Here is a 25,767-nt window from a genome sequence, read left to right on the forward strand (position 1 = left end):
TGAGTTACAAGGCGTTTATTGTTGAAGCGACCGAGTAGTACAAGAAAGGACATATTCTTTTGTTTAGTTTTACTTTAAAAAGGTTTTATATTTCCAATAAAACATATTTCGGACTACAATGATATATTCATTCTAACTTGTGTCTAATTTTCTATTAAATATTCCTTGTAATAAACCGAGTGTTTTTTTTTTATAGGAAAATACTATATTAAACCAAAATTACGCAAGTTTTCAAACAGTCAAGTGCATTTTACCATACAAATGTTTAACAGTTTGGTTTTTGGTTTCTGTTTTAATAATCTATTTTCGACACAAAATATAGAGAAGCTGACATTTCAGTAAATGCGAAGAAGAGAAATCTTACGACGAAGAACAGTTAAAGGATTTAAAAATAATGTAACGGACCTTTGGCCTTTATTGTATTATATAAAATGTAGGCATTCCAGGAAAACACTACTGCTGGAAGTTGTGTAGGGTGTTGTTGTATATACAGAGATAAGTTATAACTTACGTCTATCTACTATATGTCCACCTATACATTAATTATAAACATTTTACGTTTCGCTTTGATGAATTTTTTTTTATATATTCATTGTTTTTTTTTTATATTATATGTTTCACGGTAAAGCAAAATTCGGAATTCAATATGTTCAAATAAATTAGAGGCAACAGTAATTTTACATATTTTTAAATCCCATTCATCCTTAAAGATGATACAAATCAACGTAAAAACAAAAACAGAGGGAATTGCATGAACTCCAAAAGCGGATGCGTTGACAGGGTAAGCGTCTTCTGCATCACCCAGTCAAAATGTCACAATCGGGAATAGGCCAATGAACTATGGACATGACTGACAAATTAACATTTATTTTATAATGTAAGGCCGTACTTTGACCTACAATTATTTACTTTTTACACATTGTGACTTGGATGGATAGTTGTCTCATTGGCACTCACACCACATCTTCTTATTTCTATATAACATTTAGTGATACTTTAAATACACAGACAGGTGCCAATAAGGTGTTTCCCCTTTTATATTTTAAAGTTTGCTATTTTCTGTCACGGTCGTCTTGTAAAGTTTATTTAATTAATAGTTTCAGACAGTTACCATGGTAATGTCATTTTCCATTTTGCTTGATGAACTACTCAAAGCAATACCTGATTAGTTATGGATGTAAATGTAAATGATGAGAAAATAATCAAATTAAGGCGACAGTAGCTTAACGATGTTCAAAAACATGAAGAGCTATATTTGGAACAATATATCAATAAAAATATGTAATTTATTCAGCTGGCTTCTTTTATTTTGATTTTATGAAATTCAATATGCAAAACCATAATAAATCAGTCCTATTCACATATACTATGCAAAACACTGTTTTACACGAAGCATTATCATCAGAAAGAAGTAATTACTTACCATAGAAATACAATATAAATCATAAAATTAAATGATAAATAGGATTTAAAGATAATATATTCGATAGATAATAATTTCGTATGAGAGCAGAGTCTGTTTGTGTTGTGAATAATTGTTAAATGCATTTATTCAATGAACTGCATTTATTACGAATAAAGTTATTATTTTTTATTATTTACATATACAAGTGATTAGGTTAATTAAAAAGAATAAAAAAACAATAAGAAGATGTGGTATGATTGCCAATGAGACAACTCATCACCAGAGACCAAGTGACAGAAATTAACAACTATAGGTCACCGGACTTCAACAATGATCAAAACCCATACCGCATACTCATCTTTAAAAAGCACCAAAATGACAAATGTAAAACAATTCAAACGAGAAAACTAACGGCCTGATTTATGTACAAAACAATGAACGAAATGAACTTTACTTCCAATAAAATACGGTCAAATATACTTTCAATTTAAAATGTCAAAATTTGTTTTAACGTGATTATAAGTAATAAGTAACATTTATCTAAAGAATGGTACATTCAAACTATATGAAACAAAACCAAAAACGCAAAAAATGTAACAACGTTTTATATAATAATTGAAAAAAATGTTTGTAAACAGCAGTAACAATGAAAATTAATAAAAGACAATCGGAAACAACCATTATATATTTTTGAGTGAATTTAATTCGAAGTGTCACGATTTTATACTTTACAGAGTTCAAACGCAAATCTCGTGCATCTTTCATAAAAATAAGGAATGCATAAATTATTTCATTACGGATCACATGCGCTTGGGTAATGGACCCCCTTTTTCTGAACTTTTTTCAAAGTAAATATTCTTTGATATTTTAACTTATGTACATTAATTTTATGTGTTTGATATTTATACACGATGCCCCTATTTTCTTATTTTCCACGTTGAAAATATGAATAGAATGGTGTCATACATGTATATATACTACTGTTTTTGTAATATCTTTTGGATAAGAACAGGAACACATTAAATAAGTGAAAATAGAAAAATATTTAGAAAAAAGGGGGATCCATATATAGGTGGTAATCATATTTATTTACAAATTAACCATCATAAAATATATCCTAAAGTTAGGACCATCCTTAGACCATCTTAAGACACCTATTTAGGTGTCCAAAAGTTAGGACGATTCCTACGACTTTTCCTAAGTTACGACACGTTTGATAAACGCACTTAAGGATGTTCGCTCCTCTTGTTTTTGAATTTTTGCCAGATATTCAGAATCCTCTGGTTTTATCCATGTACTGCCATTAAAAAAAATTTCCTCGCTAACCCCTACTTTTCTTTTCATAATTTTATTACATATAGTTTAAAAAGCCATATTTGAAAATGCTATAAAATCCTTGTTATTTTTTCATAATTTTTTAAAGAAAAAGGGTGCCAATGTTAAATGTATGAAAAGTCTAGAGAGAATTATTTCCCGCCAAATTTTCAATGGCTTATATCTCGAAAATAACCACACGGACCCTTAATTTTTTTCTGCTTTTTTAGTTCCTTTATTTATATACTATCAGTTTATAACAGTCTTTTTAAAAGCTTGTTATTTTGAAACAGAGTATCGAACATCCTTAACACAAAGATACGTCTAAGATGATCTAAGGACACGTCCTAGTCCTAAGAGCGCTTCGATAAACAGACCCCAGGTCAACAACCGGGTCATCATATAAAGTATCTGTCTTATTTTTCTTCTTACACGTTCATTATAAGGTTCTTTGTTTTATTTATTAAATTTTGTCAATAAATCATTAATTTTGATTAGCTTAATAGTCTTGAATAGGTCACATTTGGTTAATCTCCAAGAGAATTCAAATTAGCAATTTTCTGTTTTGATTAGGGTATTACTTAAAAATCAAAGCATGTTGAGTCGCTTTGATTTTCATTATAGCACATACATGAACATTTTGGCTAAACTGATTAATAAATTATGTTACTTTCATTAAAGTAGGTCAGGATGGAGGTAACTTTTACACTAACAAAGAAGGAGGTTCCAACTACCTCTGTTTACCCAGTGATCCTGAAAATGGTAAACCATACTCATATAATGATGTCGGTTTATATGGTGCCGAGTATGAGATTAATTCCTACTCTAAACCATCTGGTTTACCATCCAGTTTGAATGAAAAGGAGGTCCCATGCTCTGTGTGCAGGGAAAAAGGAAAAGTTATCGTTTTAATGATACCAGGTAGTTATTATTATCGAAACTTAAATAAATCATTAAATCAAAATTATGAGAAATTCTAAAATCATTATATCGATGACCAATTTCGTCTAAAATGTTGTTGATTATACTCATTAACATAAATAAAAAGTCTTTTTATTTAACACAGTTATGCAATTTTGTAATATTATTTTTTAAATTTTTACTTATATTATTCCAATAGGAAGACAGTCCTGTTACAAAGGATGGACATCCGAGTATAGCGGTTTCTTGATGAGTCAACATATAAATTTTAACCAGGTGGACTATATCTGTATGGACGGAGAGGCAGAACCTTTGGACGATCGATCAGACAGCCACAAAGGTGCTTTGTTTTATCCTATCCGGGCGAGATGTGGTAGCCTACGATGTCCTCCGTACAAAGATAATACCGAAGTGCTTTGTGCCGTTTGTACAAAATGAAGAATGTTCTCGAGTTAACATGAATTTGATAAAAAAAAATATAATTATAAGATTACTATTAATAATTTTTTTACCGCCCTTCAATGTAACGGTGCCCCAATTGTAGACAAAGGCTTTCATATTATCCTCTTGTAGGATAAAAAGTATGTCTGTTCATAAATAGAAAAGTTTGTAATAAGCCTCCCGCAATCGTCGTTTACATATGCACCACTCAAAAAACAAAAAAAGTTATCAATATCATTAGTATTAGTATTGTCATTATGAAGATGGGTATGCTTTGATGTATCCCTGTCTTAAAATGTTTGTTATTTTTTTGATTTAACAACACAGCACATATTGTTCCATTAATATGTTTTTCCAATAGAACCGTTGGACCAACGCAAGCTTTTTTTCATATCTTGGCATCAGGTTCCTCGGTGGACGAGTGGTCTACGTAGTTTAATCTGCTTTATCAAAAGCCTGTCAACAATGATGCTGTGAGTTCGAACCCCGTACGTGGCAGATGCGTACTACTCCAATCTTAATTGACTAGGATTGTCAGTTTTCTTTCTGAAGGCCGGTGGGCCTCTCAGTGCCATTTGGTTTCCTCCACCAATAAAACTGGCTACCATGATGTAGCAAAAAGTGCTGAAAGGTGCGTTAAATATCAACAATAAATGTATCAATCATATCTTGGCATCTGTGGTCCGCGGCGATGTAAATTTTTTTATATCAAGGGCAGTGAATGGGCGATGTAACATATATTTTTTTTTAAATGTCATAACTACCTGAAATAAAGTATAAAAAAAACTCAGGCTTATAATTTGAGTAACAAGAGTGCACATGCTGAAATGTCTCGCCTTCTTAACTAATCACTGATATTATGTTGATAGTCCTAAATAAAAAGCTTTATTACAACTGTCACATAAACTTAACATTAACCAAGAAAACTAAACATTGACCAATGAACCATGAAAATGAGGTCAAGGTCAGATGAACCATGCCAGGCAGGCATGTACAGCTAACAATTCTTCCATACAACAAATATAGTTGACCTATTGCTTATCATGCTTATAGTTCAAGAAAAACAGACCAAAACACAAAAACTTAACACTGACCAATGAACTGTGAAAATGAGGTCAAGGTCAAATAAAACCTGCGCGACTGACATATAGATCATAAAATATTTCCATACACCAAATATAGTTGATCTATTGCATATAGTATTAGAAAAAAAGACCAAAACTCAAAATCTTAACTTTGACCACTGAACCATGAAAATGAGGTCAAGGTCAAATGACACCTGCCAGCTAGACATGTACACCTTACAATCATTCCATACACCAAATATAGTAGACCTATTGCATACAGTATAAGAAAAACAGACCAAAACACAAAAACTTAACTATGACCACTGAACCATGAAAATGAGGTCAAGGTCAGATGACACCTGCCAGTTGGACATGTACACCTTACAGTCCTTCCATACACCGAATATACTTGACCTATTGCTTATAGTATCTGAGATATGGACTTGACCACCAAAACTTAACTTTGTTCACTGATCCATGAAATGAGGTCGAGGTCAAGTGAAAACTGTCTGACGGGCATGAGGACCTTGCAAGGTACGCACATACCAAATATAGTTATCCTACTACTTATAATAAGAGAGAATTTAACATTACAAAAAATGTTAACTTTTTTTTTCAAGTAGTCACTGAACCATGAAAATGAGGTCAAGGACATTGGACATGTGACTGACGGAAACTTCGTAACATGAGGCATCCATATACAAAGTATGAAGCATCCAGGTCTTCCACCTTCTAAAATATAAAGTTTTTAAGAAGTTAGCTAACGCCGCCGCCGCCGGATCACTATCCCTATGCCGAGCTTTCTGCGACAAAAGTCGCAGGCTCGACAAAAACAGTTGCATGGCTAAATCAAAAACAAAGTTGAAGAGCATTAAAGATCGAAAATTACGAAAAGTTGTGCCAAAGTTGGCTATGGCAATCTATGCCTGGGGGTAGAAAACCTTAGTGTTTCGAATAATTCAACAATTTTTTTAAGAGTAAATTTACAGAAAATGACATATTTATGATATTTCTTGTCAACACAAAAGTGCTTTTTACCAGCAATGGCATCGACCCAGAGGTTATAATGTTTCATTTTCTAAAATACTTTATGAAATTCTTGGAAATTGCACATTTTTCGAAATCGAAAGCATGCAAAGGGATAAGTGATAAAAATCATCTAGGCTTAAATCGAGATTCCTCTTAATCCATATACTTCAGGGTCACAGACATACGACTTTATTTTTTGGTGCAGATGAGTTATTTGTGAAATTTACCGTTAAAAGTTGGTAGAATTAAGCATGACGTTGCAGGACTGATCAGGACTATAAAAGCGGTAAAAAGTGTGGGCATACGATACAGTTACATGGGAGGTAATGACGTTGTTAACGTAAAATATTATTTTTCGCGACGTCAAACTGTGACATATATATCGGGAAAAGATGCTTTTTTTCGACTGATTTTTATCATTCAGACTGATTTAACTTGAAAACGAGTTCATGGCCCCTTTTTTAAAAACGACATTAGGTTTGATTACGTATGAAGATTATTTGTACCAATTTTTATGAAAAAGTCACCGATGAAGTTTGTTAAAATTAGATAAATAGGCCTATACAGCAAAATATGCCGTTCTTTTCTAAAATCACGAAACTTTGATAAAAATTTATTATTTCCAAAGAATTGTTATACAAATTTAGAGCATACTTATGTAAAGAAGATTTGCAAATACTTATACAAAAATACGCTTGTGTTTATCTTTTGAAACAAAAAAGTTAGGTATGTCTATCCAAAGGAGAGATATGTCAAAAAAACGAAATTTTTAGTAAATGTGTAAAAGTTCGACCCCATTTATCTCTTAATGTAGCACATGAAGGTATATTTTTTATTATATATTTGAATTGATTAGGTGAAAAATAGCTTGTATGCAAATTTTCGTAAAAAAATCACCGTGGGATCAAAACTGTATCGTATGCCCTTAAAAATACGCTCGACCCTACGAATTAATGCATCGGAAACAAGATGGTGGAACCTATTACTGAAACGGAAATATATTTAGCAAAAAAACATGGATTGGTTTTGGTATACAATGTATATGACTATTTTAACGGGTATTATTGTTTTTCATCGATTTTACGTGCATTCAATACATTTGTTCATCTATATTTAGTATACGAATATACCGTAGAGTATATTGCAGTAAATAAAAAGATAAATACAATTACTTTTCAATTTTTTAATTCAATTTTAAACATGTCAAATTTAATTCTTATTAAGTTCTGTAACATCATCCAAAATAAGAGAGTAATTAATGAATTGTTTGCTTCTTCTGAATGTTTCCCTATAAAAATATATTACCGACTTTAATTGTAATAAAGATAGAAAGCGGCCCACAGATGTTCACTTGAAATGATCAACAGTAAAAAGATACATAATACATAATAATGAAAATATGATTTACAATATTGAATTTTTGTGTGAACAAAATTTCAAGCAGAATAACGAAACAGATAAACAATTTTTAAAAGAAATTCAATGTATTTTGTTATGTTCAATATAAATCAAACTGTAACATCTGTCAGAATATTGATACATGTAAATTTTGTGTGAGGGGATGTTTTGTTTCGTTTCTTGTATTGATATTTAGAGAACAAAATGTTTCGACATTACGACATATAATTTTACAGAATTTTCATCCAAAAATTTTTTTTATTGAAATTTTCTGTAAGAAAAAAATCTCGAGTCAAACTAGCTTAGTGTACGTTGTAATAAAGCGACACATTAAGCTGCTATCGAAATTCATGCAATACACTAACATGTAAAACTATCCTACTCATGATTCAAAGAAAACATACAAGTTACATATGTTACATACACATCACAATTGTGGAATATACATGTTACACAACACTCAAACAAATTATAAGTCAGACTGTCAGAATTTCTTGGACAGGCACCCGGCAAATTATCACCGGATATTTTTTTTTAAATTCATTTATGGTATATCTGTTTAATTTGGGGAGCTATTTAATTTGACAGAACTTGTAATCCCTCCTAGCTTTGATGGAAGTTCTAAGGAGCATAACTCGCCTTTAAAAATAGTTGTTTGGCGCTGATTATCGAACTCGTCCGCGACCTTGCTGGTGTAAACTTTAAACCAAAATTCCATAAAAATTCTACAAGGAATAATGGCTTGACAGTGCTTGCAAGACTGGACGCACAGGCACAGGGAGTAGCATAACTACTTTGAAATATAAGGTTTTGTCGTGAATGATATTCTAAATTAGCCAAACAGGCAACTAATGAATACTTAGTTAAGTATACATAAATTCAATTGGATGCTGTTCAGAGCAAACAAAGACGGCACGCGTTTGTTTCAAGCATGTTGACATAGCATGATCTGATTTCGCAAAACCAAAGGTTTCCAACTATGATCGGCATTGGTTTTGAACTCGTCCAAGGTATATTTGTATAAACCTTTGATATAACGTTCATGACAAACTGGCAAAATTCTTTCAATTCTCGGCCGCTCACTTGATTTTGGATAGATGAGAAACCAGAGTATTCATTACATGTATCAGAATTAAACTTTTGAAATATAATGCACAACATGTACCTCAATGAAATCGTCACGTAGAAGGCCTACCTATATTTAGAAATATACACAGACTTGATATTGTAATACTTGATTCTCAATTTTGTTCTCAATCTCTATCTTATATGTATACTCCCGTTCAAATATATACCATATCTCAACTTTAGAGACACAGTAGGAAATTTAAATAAAAATATATTTCTTACATAATGAAGTACAGATATTTGGAATTCTATCTTACATGTATACTCCCGTTAAAATATATACCATATCTTATCTAGAAATACTGTGGGCGATCTTGATAATAAAATATATCTTACAAAATGTATTATAGATATTTGAGATTCTTATTTATCTAATAAAGAATCATACCATCAGATTTCAGAGCATCGACATTCAGAATTCTGAAAAAATATTGTCAACAACTCATCTTTGATTAATTGAACGAACTAGTTTGTCCCAGTCAAAATATTCCACTCCATCTAAACAGATAATAGTGCTAAATCTGTCCGCTGATACATCCGTTGATTCCAAGAGAATCGGAATTATGAAATTGTCACGTTTATTGGTGTAAGAGTGAGATTCGGCTAAGTCTAGACTGTGCATGCACCATCTGTCCTGATAGAACTCTCTAGTTAAAACCACTAGAACTCTATGGCAGTTTTCTATGAAATGACTAATGCTTTTGAAAATGTTTCCACCTGGTATTGTGTCTCTGTCATTAATGGCGCCTTTAAAACCATAGACACCTTCAAGTTTTTGAATCAATGAGTACAGAACCCATTCTCTTTGGTTTTCAGGATACACGACGTAGAAATCATACGTATAAATCTCGTTTCTGGCTCTTTCGGGAGGTTCTGAATAAGAAAGTTTATTTGTTAGATTTCCACAAGCTGGACATGATGCTATTCCGCTATGTTGACTCAACTTACTGCGACGTCTGGTCCAAGATTCCATAATTTTGTTCCATTCAACGTCTTCAGTTGATTTAAACGAAGCACTTTGTTGAATCATTTTTGAAATCCTGTCTGAATAGCTTTCTGTAACTGATTCAAAATAAGCACAAAGATGTGCCATGGCTGTTTTATATTCGTCACCAAATCTGCGTGTATGCTTTTCAAAAAGATTTGCCGCTTCCTTCGCTTTCATATCACTAGTTTCCGGTACGATTCCCATGTCGGTCTGGACACTATAACTTCTTGTGAATTTCTGGTCTGGCTTTTGTATTTTAAAAGCCTTTGAATGATCGTCTTTTTCGTTTAAAACTAACACTTTGTATTTCTTTATAGCAAATCGGAACCAGAAAGCTATCTCGAACAATAATCGGTCAACTCTTAATTCGACTCTATGGTCACTTCCTTCATCACTTTCAGTGATACCATTCGGAAGATTGCGTACGTCTTCTTCGTACATTTGAAGAAACGTTTCAAATAAATGTTCGAAGCTTTTTGTAGGTTTATGTGCTGTGTCGATTTCCATAGCCCGCTTAAAACATTCAATTGCTTCCCTTTTATCTCCAAGATCTCTAAGAAATCTTCCATAACACCTGTGGATTTCGGGTCTTTTTTGTGTTCCCAACATTTGCACTGACTTCCAAAAGTATACACATGCTTTGGTTATATATTCATCTTTGTCCAGATCAAGCTCTGTGTCACTGCCATCTTTCAGTGCCATCAATCGGTAAGCATTTGCTAGCTGGCTATAAATTCTAGAAGTATGGTGAAATGAATCTGCGATTTCCCAATCACTTATGGCGGTTTCTAAATCATTTTTGCTCTTGAAAAGTTGATATTTACTGAAATATATACTCGCCTTTGTAAACCTACCAAACCAATTGGATTCCGAATCGTCTAACGACAGAGAATGATTCACATGCTCGAGTGCTTCATCGAGGCGCTTTCGGTTGTTTTCGGTTGCTTCTTCTTTTTCCATTCGTATGTCTCTAAGATAGTTAGCATAACGAATTCTTACTTCACGATTGTTTGGATTTACTTCCAAAGCCTTTTTAAAGCAGATCCTGGGGTCTTTGAATTCTTCTATTCTCCCAGTCTCCTCTATAACTGATGGTATTTTAGTTTCATCAACTTCAGTTAGTCCTCTCTCATTCCACTTCGTGTCTGGTTTTTTGAAGAAGAATGTCCCTAAATATGCTTGTGAAACTGCGGCAACATTTATTACAGTCTTTGTGTTTCTACAATCTTTCATTTCGTCAGTGCCCAACTCCTCTGTGATCTGATTGATAATCTTCACGGCTTTATTAAATGTTTCTTGGTGCTTAATTTGGTCCCTAACATCCGTTTCATATCTCTTCTGATAGCTCTGCATGGTCCAAAACTTAATTTCTAACTTTATTCTCTTCTCAATATCTTTCAGAGATTCAAGTTCGTTCAATGCTTCTTCAAATGTCGATGAACATCTATCCCATCGGGGTCTTACATTGTTAATGTAGCAATCAAAGAGATATGCAAAGCCACATTCTGCTTTTTGAACTGCGGCAGCAACACCATTCTTAGAACTAATAATCTCTTCCAATTTTCTGTATGTTTCTTCTGCTTTTCTTGTTCGAAACAATCTTTTATACACAAAGACCTGATTAGCAAGTGCATTAAGATTGTCTGTATCATTGTGTAGCACATCTTGAAAATACTTCAGTGATTCTTCTGGGGCCTTGTTATAAAAGTAAAAGACACCAACAAGATTCCGAATAGCGTTTGCAGAGAATCCATCTACGTAATCATCTAGAAGAGACTTTACTTTAGCAATGGTGTGTGATAAAGTGGCTTCTGACTGAACTTGTGAAGCATTCAACGACAGAGAAAAGTGTCCAAAATCAGTGTGATCTTCCATTTGTATGCCTGAAAAAAACCTGTAAAGAAAACCAAGATGAATTTAGCCAGATAAAGGGTTTTTTGTTGAAGACATCATGTTTATCTCTAAATGAATTTAAAGTTGGTATTTTTTGTTTTGTTGTCTCATTGACGTTTAACCCACATTTAATTTTATTCTGCAATATAATTCGTTTTTTATTATTATTTTTTTAAATCTCTAGTAATGATTTATTATGTTTATCTTATAATGAATGAGATTTTGTTTATTGTGTAGACAAGCATTTGTTTCTAAATGTATCGACAATCTTTATATATACAGAAGAAATAAAGATTCCTTTATTCGTTAACTCATTCGTCCCTTCCGTGAACTAATATCGTGATAATCTTTATCTAAAGTAACAAGAACGTTTGGATATCATATGACATGTATATATCCTTTAAGGATGTTCGGTACTCTTGTTTTTGACTTTTTGTCAGATATTCGGAATCCTCTAGTTTTATCCATGTTAGTTCCAATAAAAATTTTGCCCGCTAACACCTATTTTTCTTTTCATAATTTTATTACATATAGTTTAAACAGCCATATTTGAAAATGCTCTAAAATCCTTGTTATTTTTTCATAATTTTTTTAAAGAAAAAGGGTGCCAATGTTAAATGTATGAAAAGTCTAGAGAGAGTTATTTCCCGCCAAATTTTCAATGGCTTATATCTCAAAAACAAGCACACGGACCCTTCATTTTTTTCTGCCTCTTTAGTTCCTTTATTTATATACTATCAATTTATAACAGTCTTTTAAAAAGCTTGTTATTTTGAAACAGAGTAGCGAACATCCTTAAATCAGAACTGTTCTTCAACTTTAATGTCGACAAAAATCTTATGCATCAAGTTCTTCGGACGTTCACCACCAGAATAAAGATAAAAATCCTAGTGCCTGAATCGTTCACCTGAATATAAATTAACTAAAGTGACAGGATGAATCAGCAATAATAAGCAGTTTTGTTTTATGGTTGTCCCGGATCATCAATAGATGGGTAGTTTGGTTTTAATCTGATCATATTTTTTTATTTAATCACTTAATTACATATAGTGTTAACCATGGCGTCATTCTTGGTTGGTATATAAGGGTATTGGTTGTTTTTCTGGAAGGGCATTATTTTGATACAAAAATAACGAGATGTGTGTGGTATGATTGCCATTGAAACAACTATCCACCAAAATTCAAATGAAGTGGATGTAAGCAAATATAGACAACTGTACGGCCTTCAAACAATGAGAAAAACCCATACCATATAGTCGGTTATAAAAGGCCCCGACATAAACTATGAAGCAATTCAATTGAGAAAACTAAAGGCCCAATTTATAACAAAACAATTAACGAGAAACAAGTATGACAGACATGAACGAACGACGACTACTGAACTACAGGCTCCCGACTTGGAACAGGCACACATAAGTACATTTCACCAACATTTCCTTCTTTTCGAATTAAATAACTTCAGTTTAATTGACAATTATATGCATTTGACCCCTATGTCGTATTTTTGCAACAGTGACCATGTTAGCAGATCTGTGTACAAAAGCGATATATTTTTTTAACTAGGCACCCTATTTCTATTAGAGTAGATGCTGCCAGTTAATGTGTCAATAGATGTTATCGACACTATTCGAATAGATGCGGTCATGTTTATGTGTTAAAAGATGTTATCGACACAATGCTTTATCGGTGGTTGCGACCAAGTTTGATGTATGGTGGTCCAATCATTTCAGAGAAGATTTTTTTCTAAATTTCAAACAGGCTCTTGGGTAAAGGATTTTGATAAACAAAAATTCATTGTTTGCACTAATTATTAAATTTTCTATTGTTATACCACATACTGAACACTACTAAATTTTTTTTAACTTTCGTTGGGTGAATGTATCCAATCTGAAAATATCCCTCATTTTACTATCCATGTTTTTTGTACTCTAAATAGTAAAATAGGGGATATTTTCAGAGTGGATAAATTCGCCCTCAAAAAGAGGTCAGATAATCTTATAAGTGCTCAGTATGTGGTATAAAAATAAAAAATTGAAATGCAGCGCAAACAATGAACAAAACATTATCCAAATCCTGTACCCAAGCACCTGTGGACTTTCCTTTATTCATTGAATGTCTAAAGATATACAGAGACATTAATACTAAGTTCTGGCAGGCTCATCTGCTAGTTATTCGGAAAGAGAATTTCATTGATTATAAAAATAGGAAGATGTGGTATAATTGCCAATGAGACAACTCTCCAACAGAGACCAAATGACATAGAAGTTAACAGCTATATGTCACCGTACGGCTTTCAACAATGAGCAATTTAGACAATTTCACCAAAACATATTTCAAATTGAATTAGCTATTGATTTTTATATAAAAAAGATGTACATCTATATCATTTTATAGAATGTTCTACTTATGGTAAGGGCGCCAATCTCGCTAGGTCGGCAGGGATATCGGTACATATAAACGTTTTTACACTTTTGGTATTTAGCTATATTTTGCCTCCGAATGACCTTAGATCTACTCCGAATCACCCTTTGACGTCAGACAACAATCACTTTTTAATTGTGACGTCAAATGTTATGAATTATGATGTCAAAGTTTACGGGAATCTGTGTGATTTTACGTAATGGCGGACAAATTTGCATACAAGTGTAAATACGTCTATTCTGAAACGGCACTACTAGTGGACCAATTAAACATTTCATTCGTTCCCATTGCAAAACTGTAGAATACATGTAATTGAAAAAGCAAATGCAATTGACCCCTACGTTATATTTTGAAAACTTTTTAGTAACGGTGGCTATGTCAGCGGATCGGCGGACATGATCAATGTTTTTTTTTTTAACTAGTCATCCTACGGGTGGTTGTAACAAAGTTTGGTACGTATTAGTCTAGTGGTTTCATGGCAGAAGATTTTAAAAACGTTTACGATAACGACTGACGAAAAACGACAGTCAACAACAACGGGCGAACAATAAAGGACGGCAACAGTTGGCGATCAATAAAGGACGGCAACAATTGGCGAACAATAAAGGACAGCAACGATTGGCGATCAATAAAGGACGGCAACAATTGGCGAACAATAATGGACGACAACAATTGGCGATCAATAAAGGACGGCAACAATTGGCGATCAATAAAGGACGACAATACTGCATGAACGGCCGACCAGTAATCGATAACAAAAACAGATGCCAAGGGATGGTATCAGCTCAAATAACTAAACTGGTCAGATAAGCTAAATCTGCAACAAATTTAGTAGCTCAATTCAATACATTTCCGGCTACCAGACTTAATGGTTTGTTTACTGTAAAGTACTAAATTAATACCGCCCAAAAAACTGTTAAAAGCGTTAACTAATAGGGCCTTTAAAGTACATAACTTTCCGGTTTATAATGGTACATTTTTACTGTGATTGAGGCTGCAGACCTGACAAACGTAATTTAATCCCAAACAATTTTCACCTTCAGATCTTACCTGTTTGAAGGCACGACCAAATTATCATGTTTCAATGACAAGTTTCAATGACATGTATAACTAACTGAAAATATTTTCTTTAACACATTGATGAGGGGGCAGACAGGGGTAAAGGGACATGACAATGAGGGGCGGGAAGCGGGAGTCAGGGGCACAGGTGGAAGAGGGAGAGTAAAATTGGGGATATGCTGAAAAATATTTTGATCGATTTTCTTCCGGGAGTAAGGGGCAGTAGGAAGTGGAAGTAGGGGGATTGGTAGTAAGGGTGACAGTGAGAGTTAGGGGTAGAGAAATGGGAACCAATGGACACCCCTGCCCCCACCCCCAAATTGATAAACAGTACATACTTTATCGAACTGAATCTTCCATACTTTTTTCCTAAGGTCGGCTGTATTTTTGTGCACACTGCACTATAAATTTATAACGTGTCAATCTATAATTCAATTAGAATTATCCAATTTGACACTGAAATATAGTCAATGTGTTAATTTACAAGTCGTAGCATTGACGTCACTGTCAGCGGAATAGAAGTTAGTCTCCATATACAATGTTTTGTTATAACTTTTGTCGAACTACAGTTTACTCTATTAGAGACCAGTGGCGAATCCAGAAATTTTTATACAAATACAAATACAAATATTTTATTGGCACAAACTCATTAACAATAAATGGTTAAGACCTATTGCATACATATAATTATATTAATTGACATGGTAGAATGAAAAGTTACATGATAACATATCATTATAGAATGAAAAGTTACATATTGGTGATTCATATTAGTTCACTATTTCTTATATTTAGACACTCTGATATGAAAGAGGAAGACAGTCTTAGTAATAATGCTTAGTATAAGGGGGCACTGACTGCCATAACAAGAGGGGGCCCGCTACAGTCATGCTTCAGTGATTCCCTATATAATCAACCCCCTGGATCCTTCTGTGGAGACAAACAGTGTAACCTGTCATATGAATAATATGTATAGCTATGTATTCAGCTTGGTATTCAGTTCGTTTTTATTTAATATTATAACTTAATTTGTATTTATAAATGATCATAAACTGATATCATTTTATGAGTAATTGAATGAAATAAGTTAACACAGTATGGAAATGAAATAACAACAGTGATATACATTCAAATATTGTAGCCATGTAGGCAATTTTCAGATTTACCTGCTTTTGAACTTTTCAAGGTTGATCAACAATCTTAAGTTGTTATTTCTCTTCCGGGTTATTTGACAATCAAGGGGAGTAATTGAAAAATGTAACATAAACACAATCAATTATTAAAAATATGCTTTAAATTAACCGAAGAAGTTAGTCGAGTAAAACTATTTGAGCAACTTAAAACCAGTTAATTGTTTAATAAAAACAACAACAAAACAACAAACACCCCTCCCCCAAACCAATTTCAAAAATTAATTAAACACAAAAACAAATCCTGAAGGCGTTCTGGTTTGAAAACAAGTATGGCATGTATGGGCAAAAGTAGGAAATCCAGTGACAAAAATCATTTACTTGTGCTTTGGACGTTCTCTGCAGGACGACACGACTATTCGGGAATGACCGTTTGATTTACAGGAGTGGGGGTTGGACATACCGGCCCGGTGGGGTGATTTTTGAAAATGAATATCGGCCTGGCCTGGTAAGAGATAAAAATAAATACCTTTGCATGAGACATAATGAAAAATGAATATTCTGTAATACAAAATGTATGAAAGAAACAATCGTGTACAAAATTGCAAATAAAAAAATCACGGGGGAAAAATAAGCATGCGTAGCACATGTAGCAACAGAGGAAAACGAATAGTCAATCTGAAAAAATGCAAAATTGGTTTAAAAGGTTCCTTCCTATGTGAATGCGAATATTTGCCTTACGTAACAAACCGAATTGTTATACTAGCTGTACCCTTAATGAGAGTCTGGATGGGGTTTACAGAATAGAATATAATGGGTAAAACGTGCAGAATAAAGGAAAATATGAAAAATAGAAAAAAATAGGCAAAAAAAAAAAGAATAGCTTTTAGCGTACTAACTTGAATATACAGAATAGAAAATAACAAGCATTTTTTTTTTAATAGAGAAAAAAGGCATGAAGACACCCCCCTTTAACCATTCCCCTCCTTAATGGCAACTGGACGTTTACTGAACTTCATATGCAACTGTATCAGTCACATTGAGGGTCGATAACTCTATCGTTACAGATTAACCGATACAGTTGCGATATATATAACTACTGTGATATAAATATTTTTGTACATAAGTCAAAATATGTATAAGCCTAGAATTTGGCAAAAACGATTAATTTAAAAATGTCCAAGATGAAGGGTAAAGGCTGTGAGGTCGTTGATACACATTAGAATTTTACAACCTGAATGGGTCTATGAATACACATGCTACATCGATCTTCAAAGATCCAATTGTTGCTAAGCACCTACCTCCAGGCTCCATTACAAATATGTTGTTGTCCCGGCCGAAAAATCATCGTTTCTGTGTGTTTATCACATTACATAAATTGCTTTATAACGGAATTAGGTATGACAATTCACTTAAAAACTCAACATATACCCCACAACACTTACCAAGGAGGAAATCCTGAATAACCGTTAGGTTCGTTCTATTTTTCATTGGAATTTCAACCAAAGATGAAGAACTGGATCTTCCTTCACTGTATTGGATAACTGAATTACATAAGTGTCGTTACAAACAACGTTATAATGCTGGGTCTTCCAAGTGCTCCACGAAACCTGAGACATATAGTAGTCTCAGACGAAACCTATTTCTAAAGTATTACCATCAATTTTGTCAGCAATCAAAGCCGGGTTTTAGAGTTATTGTGAAACTATCAACTCTAGGAGCAGTGTGAATTTTTTTAAAGATATGTTAGAGTACATACAATCTAAGTCTCTTTCCTCTTGCAATAGTATTTAAACATTTGACTTTTCCACCCTACATACAATTATTCCCCATTCCAAACTAAAGGATAAGTTGAAACAATTGGTCCTGCTTTGTTTCATAAAAAAGAATGGGCAGGTAGATACAAATATCTTGTTTGATGGAAGGATAAATCGTATTTTGTTCCACAAAAAAAATATAAAACTGATATTATCAAGATGCCTGATTTCTTAACTGACAACATTTTTGTTACGTTCGTTGGGCGTGTTTTTTCAACAAACATCGATATTCTCGAGGGAACCAACTGCATGCGCTCCTCTTCTTGTCGAATAAATATGGCTGTCAACAATGAGCAAAACCCGTAACCTAAAGTCAGTTTTTAAACGCACGACTTTACAAAATGTGAAACAATTCAAACGAAACAAATTATCTAAACACATCATAGTTAACCATACAGAAAGTGGGAATATATTTAGAAACACGTTATTTGCATCTGTTAATGCTGTTGGTTTCATGGTTGGAAAATTGAACTTTCTCTGACATTTGTCACAAACAAGACAAAGGTGAGGCCACGGCTTGCTGTCTCTTTGCTATTTAATCTCCTGTGTGATTAATTATATTGTTCAGTGGCAGTCTCTTTGATACTTATTCTACTTTGTGTGGCAGTCTCCTTGATATTTATACTACTTTGGGTGGTAGTCTCCTTGATATTTATACTACTTCAGGTGGCAGTCTCTTTGATATTCATTCTACTTTGGGTGGCTGTCTCTTTGATATTTATTCTACTTTTGGTAGCAGTCTCTTTAATATTTATTCTTCTCTGAAATTTATTCTACTTTGGGTGGCAGTCCCTTTGATATTTATTCTGCTTTGGGTGGTTTTGGCTTTGGTATTTATTCTACTTTGGGTGGCTTTCGCTTTGATATTTATTCTACTTTGGGTGGCTGCCTCTTTGATATAAATTCTTATTTGGGTGGCAGTCTCCTTGATATTTATTCTACTTTGGATGGCTGTCTCTTTGATATTAATTCTACTTTAGGTGGCAGTCTCTTTGATATTTGTTCTACTTTGAGTGGCTGCCTCTTTGATATTAATTCTTATTTGGATGGCTGTCTCTTTGATATTTATTCTACTTTGGATGGCTGTCTCTTTGATATTTATTCTACTTTAGGTAGCTGTCTTTTTGATATTTATTCTACTTTGGGTGGCAGTCTCTTTGATATTTATTCTACTTTGGATGGCTGTCTCTTTGATATTTATTCTACTTTAGGTGGCTGTCTTTTTGATATTTATTCTACTTTGGGTGGCAGTCTCTTTGATATTTATTCTACTTTGGGTGGGTTTCGCTTTGATATTTATTCTACTTTTGGTGGCTGTCTCATTGCTATTTATTCTTCTTTTTGTGGCTGTCTTTTTGATACTTATTCTACTTTGGGTAGCTGTATTTTTGATATTCATTCTACTTTGGATGGCAGTCTCTTTGATATTCATTCTATTTTGGATGGCTTTTGCTCTGATATTTATTCTTCTTTGGGTGTCAGTCTCTTTGATATTTATTCTACTTCTGGTGGCCATCTCGTTGATATTTATTCTACTTTTGGTGGCAGTCTCTTAAATATATATTCTAATTGTGGTGGCCGTCTCTTTGATATTTATGTTACTTTGGGTGGCAGTCTCTTTGATATGTATTCTTCTTTTTGTGGAAGGCACATTTTATTCATATTGATACAAAAATGTCAACATAATATTGAACTGTACATTTATTAATCAGCTGATAATATCCATTGATAATCAGTGAAGTTTTAAAAGGTACATCAAGAAAGAATTGGTCTATCCAGACACACAAGTGTTGCCCAAAACATTTTATGCCAATATATAGAGAGAAAAAAACACTCCTTTGTGAAAATGTAAGAAGTTTAAAGCCCTAATGTCAATATAAAAGACAAATTTCAAAAAATAAATTTTGATGTCTGACAGACTTGTGTCTTGTGAACATCTGAAGGAAATAATCTGGTAAATTTAAAATACTTTTTATTTTCAGATTCAAGGGGCCAACAAAGAAGCCTTATATCTCCTTCTTTAGTGTATTTTAATCTCTGAATAAACAAGAGTGCACATACTGAAATGTTCAGCCTGCTTTACTATTCATGATTTATTTAATGTTGATAGTCCTAAAGATAAAGTTTTACTATAAGTATCACATCAATGATCCATTAAAATGAGATCAAGGTCAGATAACCCAAGCCAGACAGACATATACCCTTACAGTCATTGCATACACCAAATAGAGTTGATTTGATTTTTGATTTTTTGGTGTTTTAACGCCACTTTTAAGCACTGCTTTTGGGCTATTTCGTGGCGGCCAGTTTTTATTGGTGGAGGAAGCCGGAGTGCCCAGAGAAAACCACCGACCTTCGATAGGAAAACTGACAATCCTAGTCAATTAAGATTGGAGTCGAGTGCACCCTCACGAGTGGGGTTCGAACTCACAACCTCAGTGTTGACTGGCTAGTGATTGCAGTAGTAACTACTTAGACCACTCGGCCACGGAGGCCCCCCCCCAAATAGAGTTGACCTATTGCTTATAGTATACAAGAAACAGACCAAACCAATAAACTAATATTGACCAATGTACCATGAAAATGAGGTCAAGGTCAGACGAACCCTGCCAGACAAATATTTACACCTTACAATCATTACATAAACCAAATATAGTTGACTTATTGCTTATAGTATCTGAGAAACAGACGTAACTTGGAAAACTAAATATTTGACCAATGAACCACGGAAATGAGGTCACGGTCAGATGAACCCTGCCAGACAGACATGTACACCTTACAATCATTCCCTACAGCAAATATAGTTGACTTTAAAAAAATCATAGATTAAACAAATCCCTTGACATATGGTACAAACACTTATTTTTGATGTGTTAAAGTGTTGATGGTTAGCTGTCTCATTAATGTGGTCTGTAGGTTTTGTGCTCATCAAGTGCAGGATGACTTTGGTTTGATCATTGGTCCAGACTTTAAAATTGATATTGTTTCTATTCAAATAGGCACACACATTAAAGAAAAAGAACAAGCACTGCTCAGTGTGTAAAATAAGTAGATGTAGTATGATTGTTAATTAGACAGCTATCCACAAGATTTAAAATGACATGGATATAATAAAATATTAGTCACTGCTAGGCCTGAGCAAACCCTATACCATAGAATCAACCTATAAATGGCCAGACATGACAAAATGTGACACAATTCAAACAAGAATGGATTTCATTTTGAATATGAACAAAATAGTTGTAAAGAGAACATTACTTATTCATCCATCCTAATGATACGAATTGAGATTTGACTTTTAAAAACAATCTGACACCTGAAACATGGATAAACAAGCATTCTGAGAGTATTGCATGGCAATACATAAGCCCCTACCGGTTAAAAATTCATTGTATTGGAACAAAGTTCTAACTTGATCTATAACTTGTCATGGTGTAAACTATATAACAAATATCAAGTCAATATCTTCAAGCATGATGAAAAAAGTGTTGAAAACTAATTATTTAAGTGAATTTTCTAAGTCCAAGGACCATAACTCTGCACAAAATCATCAGACTGAAACAAAATTAGAACTTGGTCTGTAACTTGTCATGATAAAACTATGTACCAATTATCAAATCAAAATCTTCAAGCATGATGAAAAAAAATTGTGGAAAACTGATTATTTGAGTGAATTTTCTAAGTCCAAGGACCAAAACTATGCACAAAATCATCAGACTTGAACAAAATTCGAACTTGATCTGTAACTTGTCCTGATAAAACAATGTACCTATTATCAAATCAATATCTTCAAGCATGACGAAAAAAATGCGGAAAACTGAATATTTGAGTGAATTTTCCAAGTCCAAGGACCATAACTCTGTACAAAATCATCAGACTGGAACAAAACTTAAACTTGACCTGTAACTTGTCATGATAAAACAATACACCAAATATTAAATCAATACCTTCAAGGACCACGAAAAAAAGTGTGGAAACAGACAGACAGACAGACAGACCTAAAGTCCCCTTAGACTTCGGATAGGGGACTAATAAATGGGGAATGTGTCCATGGTCCCCGCTTGCATATCATATAGTTATAAAGGGACATAACTGAAGAATGGTAAAAGTGATGCTACCCAAATTTGTACTTAATCTGAGTTTTGTGATAATAAGTGTTGTGTATAAGTTTCATAACATTTGGTTGAGGTAAACTTAAGTTGGAGAACGGAAACGAAAAATTCAGCAATTTTTCCATTTTTAAAGGGCATAACTCTAGAACAGTAAAAGTGACGCCACCAAAATTCATGTTTTGTGGTAATAAGCATTCTGTATAATGTTCATAACATTTGGTTGAGGAAAACTAAAGTTAGAGAATGGAAACCAAATTTGGGACGTACGTCTGACAGACAAGGGTAAAATTCAATGCCCCCTCTGCTATGGCGGGGAGACAGTAAAGTACCTCCCATTCTTCAGTTTTATGCTCTTATAATATACAAGATAATGGAGTGTGTGTCCGAACAAGAACTAGCCATGCTGAGCAAGATTTTTAAAGTGCTATTTCACAAGGTAACAGTTCGCAGGAAGACATGTCATTCTTTCTAGAGAAAGATGGACAGGAAAATCTAATTCTTGCAAGTCAGATGATAAAAAAGAAAAAGCTTTTTAAGATTAGCTGGATCTAGCCAGAATTTAATTACCAATATAAAACAAATATATAATGAGACACAATGTCACACACTACAAATCTCATACGTCTACCAGACATCCTAATAATCTATTTTACGTGTATGGGTAGACACTACTACCTCATACAAAATCACAGATAATAGCTTTAATGGTTTTGATAATCAGTCTTTATCAAAATAGTGAAATTTCTACAGAACTAATTCCAAGGGACACAAATCTTACTTCAATTTTTAAACTTTTACATATTTCTTTTTTTTTAACAAGTCATGGTAGATCTCAAACAAACATGGTCTGATAATGGACATTGTATATGTTAACACAATTGGGAATAAATTTTTAATTATTGTTTGAGAAAGTAAAGAAAAATATTTTTTTATTAACCATAAGGTCAAATTTCTTGCCGTTATTTTCAGTTCTGTAGAAATAACACTATCTTCTATGACCTTTCTATCAATAAAAAATATCAAACAAACGAATAAGATGTAAATACTGGTGATCCATAATATTTGTAGCACCTAACAACCTTCTATTCTTAAATAATACAACATTCAAATGATTATCTACTGTTTCTCACTTTTGAAAAATAATACAAGTTTATGTGGACATTAATTTGTGTATAAATTTCTTATACAGATTCTAAATATACTAAAAATCAATAAATCATTAAATTGATTTTAAAATGATCCTATTGTTTCTCACTTTTTAAATATGAATAAAACTATATGTGGACATTATTTTTGTGAGTCCATTTCTTAAAATATTTTGTAACTATACTAAAAAAATCAATAAATCAAAAAAACTGATATTTAAAATTATCAATTATTAATATAATAATAAATATTTGCAAAAAAAAAAAAAAAATAGCTTAAATAATAAAATATAAATAAATAAAATTGTGAGAAATATAAAACTGGAATTCTGTGACCAAAAAAAAAATGCTATTAAGAATACTGTTTGGGCAAGGGAATAAGGAAATCCTAACTTACAATGCTGATTTATATTATTCAATTTATTTTTATTTTATTTTCCTCTTTCACGGTAAAAAGGACAGCTTATATGATAAATTTTACTTCATTAGTAAACAAATTAACTTCAGATTTCGAATAAGGTTTGAAATTTTAAATTTAAGACATATGAGAAATTAAAGATTTGCTGCCTAATTATAGATGATAACAATTTCTGGATATCATTGATAAATGTTACATATATCAGTAGAAGGGAAAACCCCAATTTAAGAACTGATATATTTCTGTTGTACATTTGATTCCGTAACCCAACTATTTTAAAGTGATAATCTACTTCCTTGTTTTGATAAACTGTCATGATTGAAACAAATATAACATAATATTCACAAGCTATTATTCTAACTTATTTACCATATTTAAAGAACAAGGCAAACGTGTTCCTAGTACATTATTTTTTTCTCCATAAAGATTTAAATCACAACAGAGAGGGTAAATTACATATAAATGCTAAAATCTCTCTTTCTAAAAATAAATAATAAATTTTGGACGGCTTTCAGCACTTTTTGTATAAAGCATATATATAAATTGACTAAAACTATGTTTATCCATTTAAACAATAAAAAAAAAGTTCCATGAATGCAATGTGGACGGAATGGCAATGAAGTGGATGGACTATCGTGGTCGGATGGGACTAGAGATGATACGGCTTTTCTCTAATTGTCCAGATAAGTCACGGACTTTGTCTGCCCAATATTCACTACTCTGTTGTAACTGTATAGATAACTGAAAATATAAAAAAAAAATATGATACTTACATTCATAGAATACATTTGAAATTCATTGAATTGCACATAATGAAAATGATTATTTATTCAAAACAAATTTTCATATTACAAACAAACATTTCTTCCTATTGGTTAAAATTTTGAGCCTATTAAATTTTAACAGTAAATGCAAACAAAAGAGTTAAAAGATTGGAGCTTTGACAGTCTTATTTCTTTGATAAAATCTCAGTTTGACCACAAGCATAAGAAAAGTCATTTTATGTAAAATTGTTTTAGTTAGTCACATGCAGGTCTAACACAAAAACCATCTGTCAACACACACTTAATATCAGTTATAACAAATATGCTGTAGTTATTTCACATGCTTACCAAAATAAAGTCTATTAAGATAATTAATAAAAAACAAAATTCAATTTCAAAACACAATGAATAAATAACTGACAAAGTTGTTAAATTGCGTAAAATACATATATTATAAAAACCAAACTAGTAAGTCAGCCAATCAACTTGTTCTACCTTTATGTAATACCAAATATAAGCATGCGATACAGCTGCATATATATTAGTTCCAGAACTCGTCATACAAAAAGCAGTTTTGACAATAGCAAATTAAAACAATTATCTCCCTTAATAAAGAAAAAAACAAACCTATTCAAAACTGCCAGGATATCTCTGTTTCAAAAAGGAAATTTTCTGTCAGTAAACAAATTAAAATCATTTACCTATTGATTCTTAACAACAACAAAAAATGTTTTCTGTACTTTTTGTTAAAGTTGTGAAAATGTGATTTTTATTTCAGTTTCAAATACAAATAAAGATTGTTATTTTCACTGCTTTTTTCTGCTTAAAATTTAATCAAATAAGTATTTTACCTGTTACAAGATTTTTTTATTATTATTAACGATTTTAAAGAACTGTTGTCATACAAAGTGAATAATTTTATACACTAAAAAAATACATATACTTCAGATAAAATTTCCACAAATCGTGCTTTTTAAAAAGCTCTGACCATGGAATGTGAAATTAATTTTCAGCTCATGCATTTCTATATTATGTTATTACCTCTCCAACTCTTTGTATCCAGTAATTTTTATCTAAAGCTGTAGCGTCGGATATTCCAGCATCTTCTAAACCTTTACTGTAGGCCTTTTGCTGAAATCAAATTTAACAAATTAGCAAAAGAAATTAACAAATAACAAATATTTCACATCTAAACAATTTGTTTCTGTTTCTGATTTGTTGTTCTTATTTTTGGAAAATTCATAGTTTATAGACAAATATTTGGTTTGTATTGTTTAGTAACTGATTGGCAATATCTACACAATACTATGTCCTTCA

The 25,767-nt window shown here is 32.6% G+C and overlaps 2 protein-coding genes across 23 annotated transcripts in view; both read right to left on the reverse strand.

Annotated features, from left to right (window-relative positions):
- Positions 1 to 7,345: 7,345 nt before the first annotated feature.
- LOC127703153 (tetratricopeptide repeat protein 22-like) lies at positions 7,346 to 16,282 on the reverse strand. 2 transcript variants are annotated; one of them, XM_052207673.1, is made up of 2 exons: positions 16,231 to 16,282; positions 7,346 to 11,585 (listed from the first exon to the last, which is right to left on the reverse strand). In XM_052207673.1, the coding sequence occupies exon 2, from the start codon at positions 11,564 to 11,566 to the stop codon at positions 9,146 to 9,148; it is 2,421 nt and encodes an 806-aa protein (XP_052063633.1). In that variant the 5' UTR covers positions 11,567 to 11,585; positions 16,231 to 16,282; the 3' UTR covers positions 7,346 to 9,145. The 2 variants fall into 2 exon arrangements, with proteins under 2 accessions (XP_052063633.1, XP_052063634.1); XM_052207674.1 differs by lacking the exon at positions 16,231 to 16,282 and adding an exon at positions 15,403 to 15,484.
- A 6,370-nt stretch (positions 16,283 to 22,652) lies between these two features.
- Positions 22,653 to 25,767, reverse strand: part of LOC127703151 (early endosome antigen 1-like) — a 93,570-nt gene continuing 90,455 nt past the window's right edge. For 17 of the 21 annotated variants that reach the window (XM_052207671.1, XM_052207657.1, XM_052207651.1 and 14 more), the window contains 2 exons: positions 25,492 to 25,581; positions 22,653 to 24,427 (listed from right to left, as the gene is read on the reverse strand). In XM_052207671.1, coding sequence (XP_052063631.1) covers positions 24,317 to 24,427; positions 25,492 to 25,581 — 201 coding nt within the window. In that variant the 3' untranslated portion in view covers positions 22,653 to 24,316. Of the gene's footprint in view, positions 24,428 to 25,077; positions 25,123 to 25,491; positions 25,582 to 25,767 lie in introns of all 21 variants that reach the window. The other 4 variants (XM_052207658.1, XM_052207664.1, XM_052207661.1 and 1 more) reach the window with 2 other exon arrangements.

Source organism: Mytilus californianus, unplaced genomic scaffold (genome assembly GCF_021869535.1).
Source record: "Mytilus californianus isolate M0D057914Y unplaced genomic scaffold, xbMytCali1.0.p SCAF_5, whole genome shotgun sequence".
Classification (NCBI taxonomy): Eukaryota; Metazoa; Mollusca; class Bivalvia; order Mytilida; family Mytilidae; genus Mytilus; species Mytilus californianus.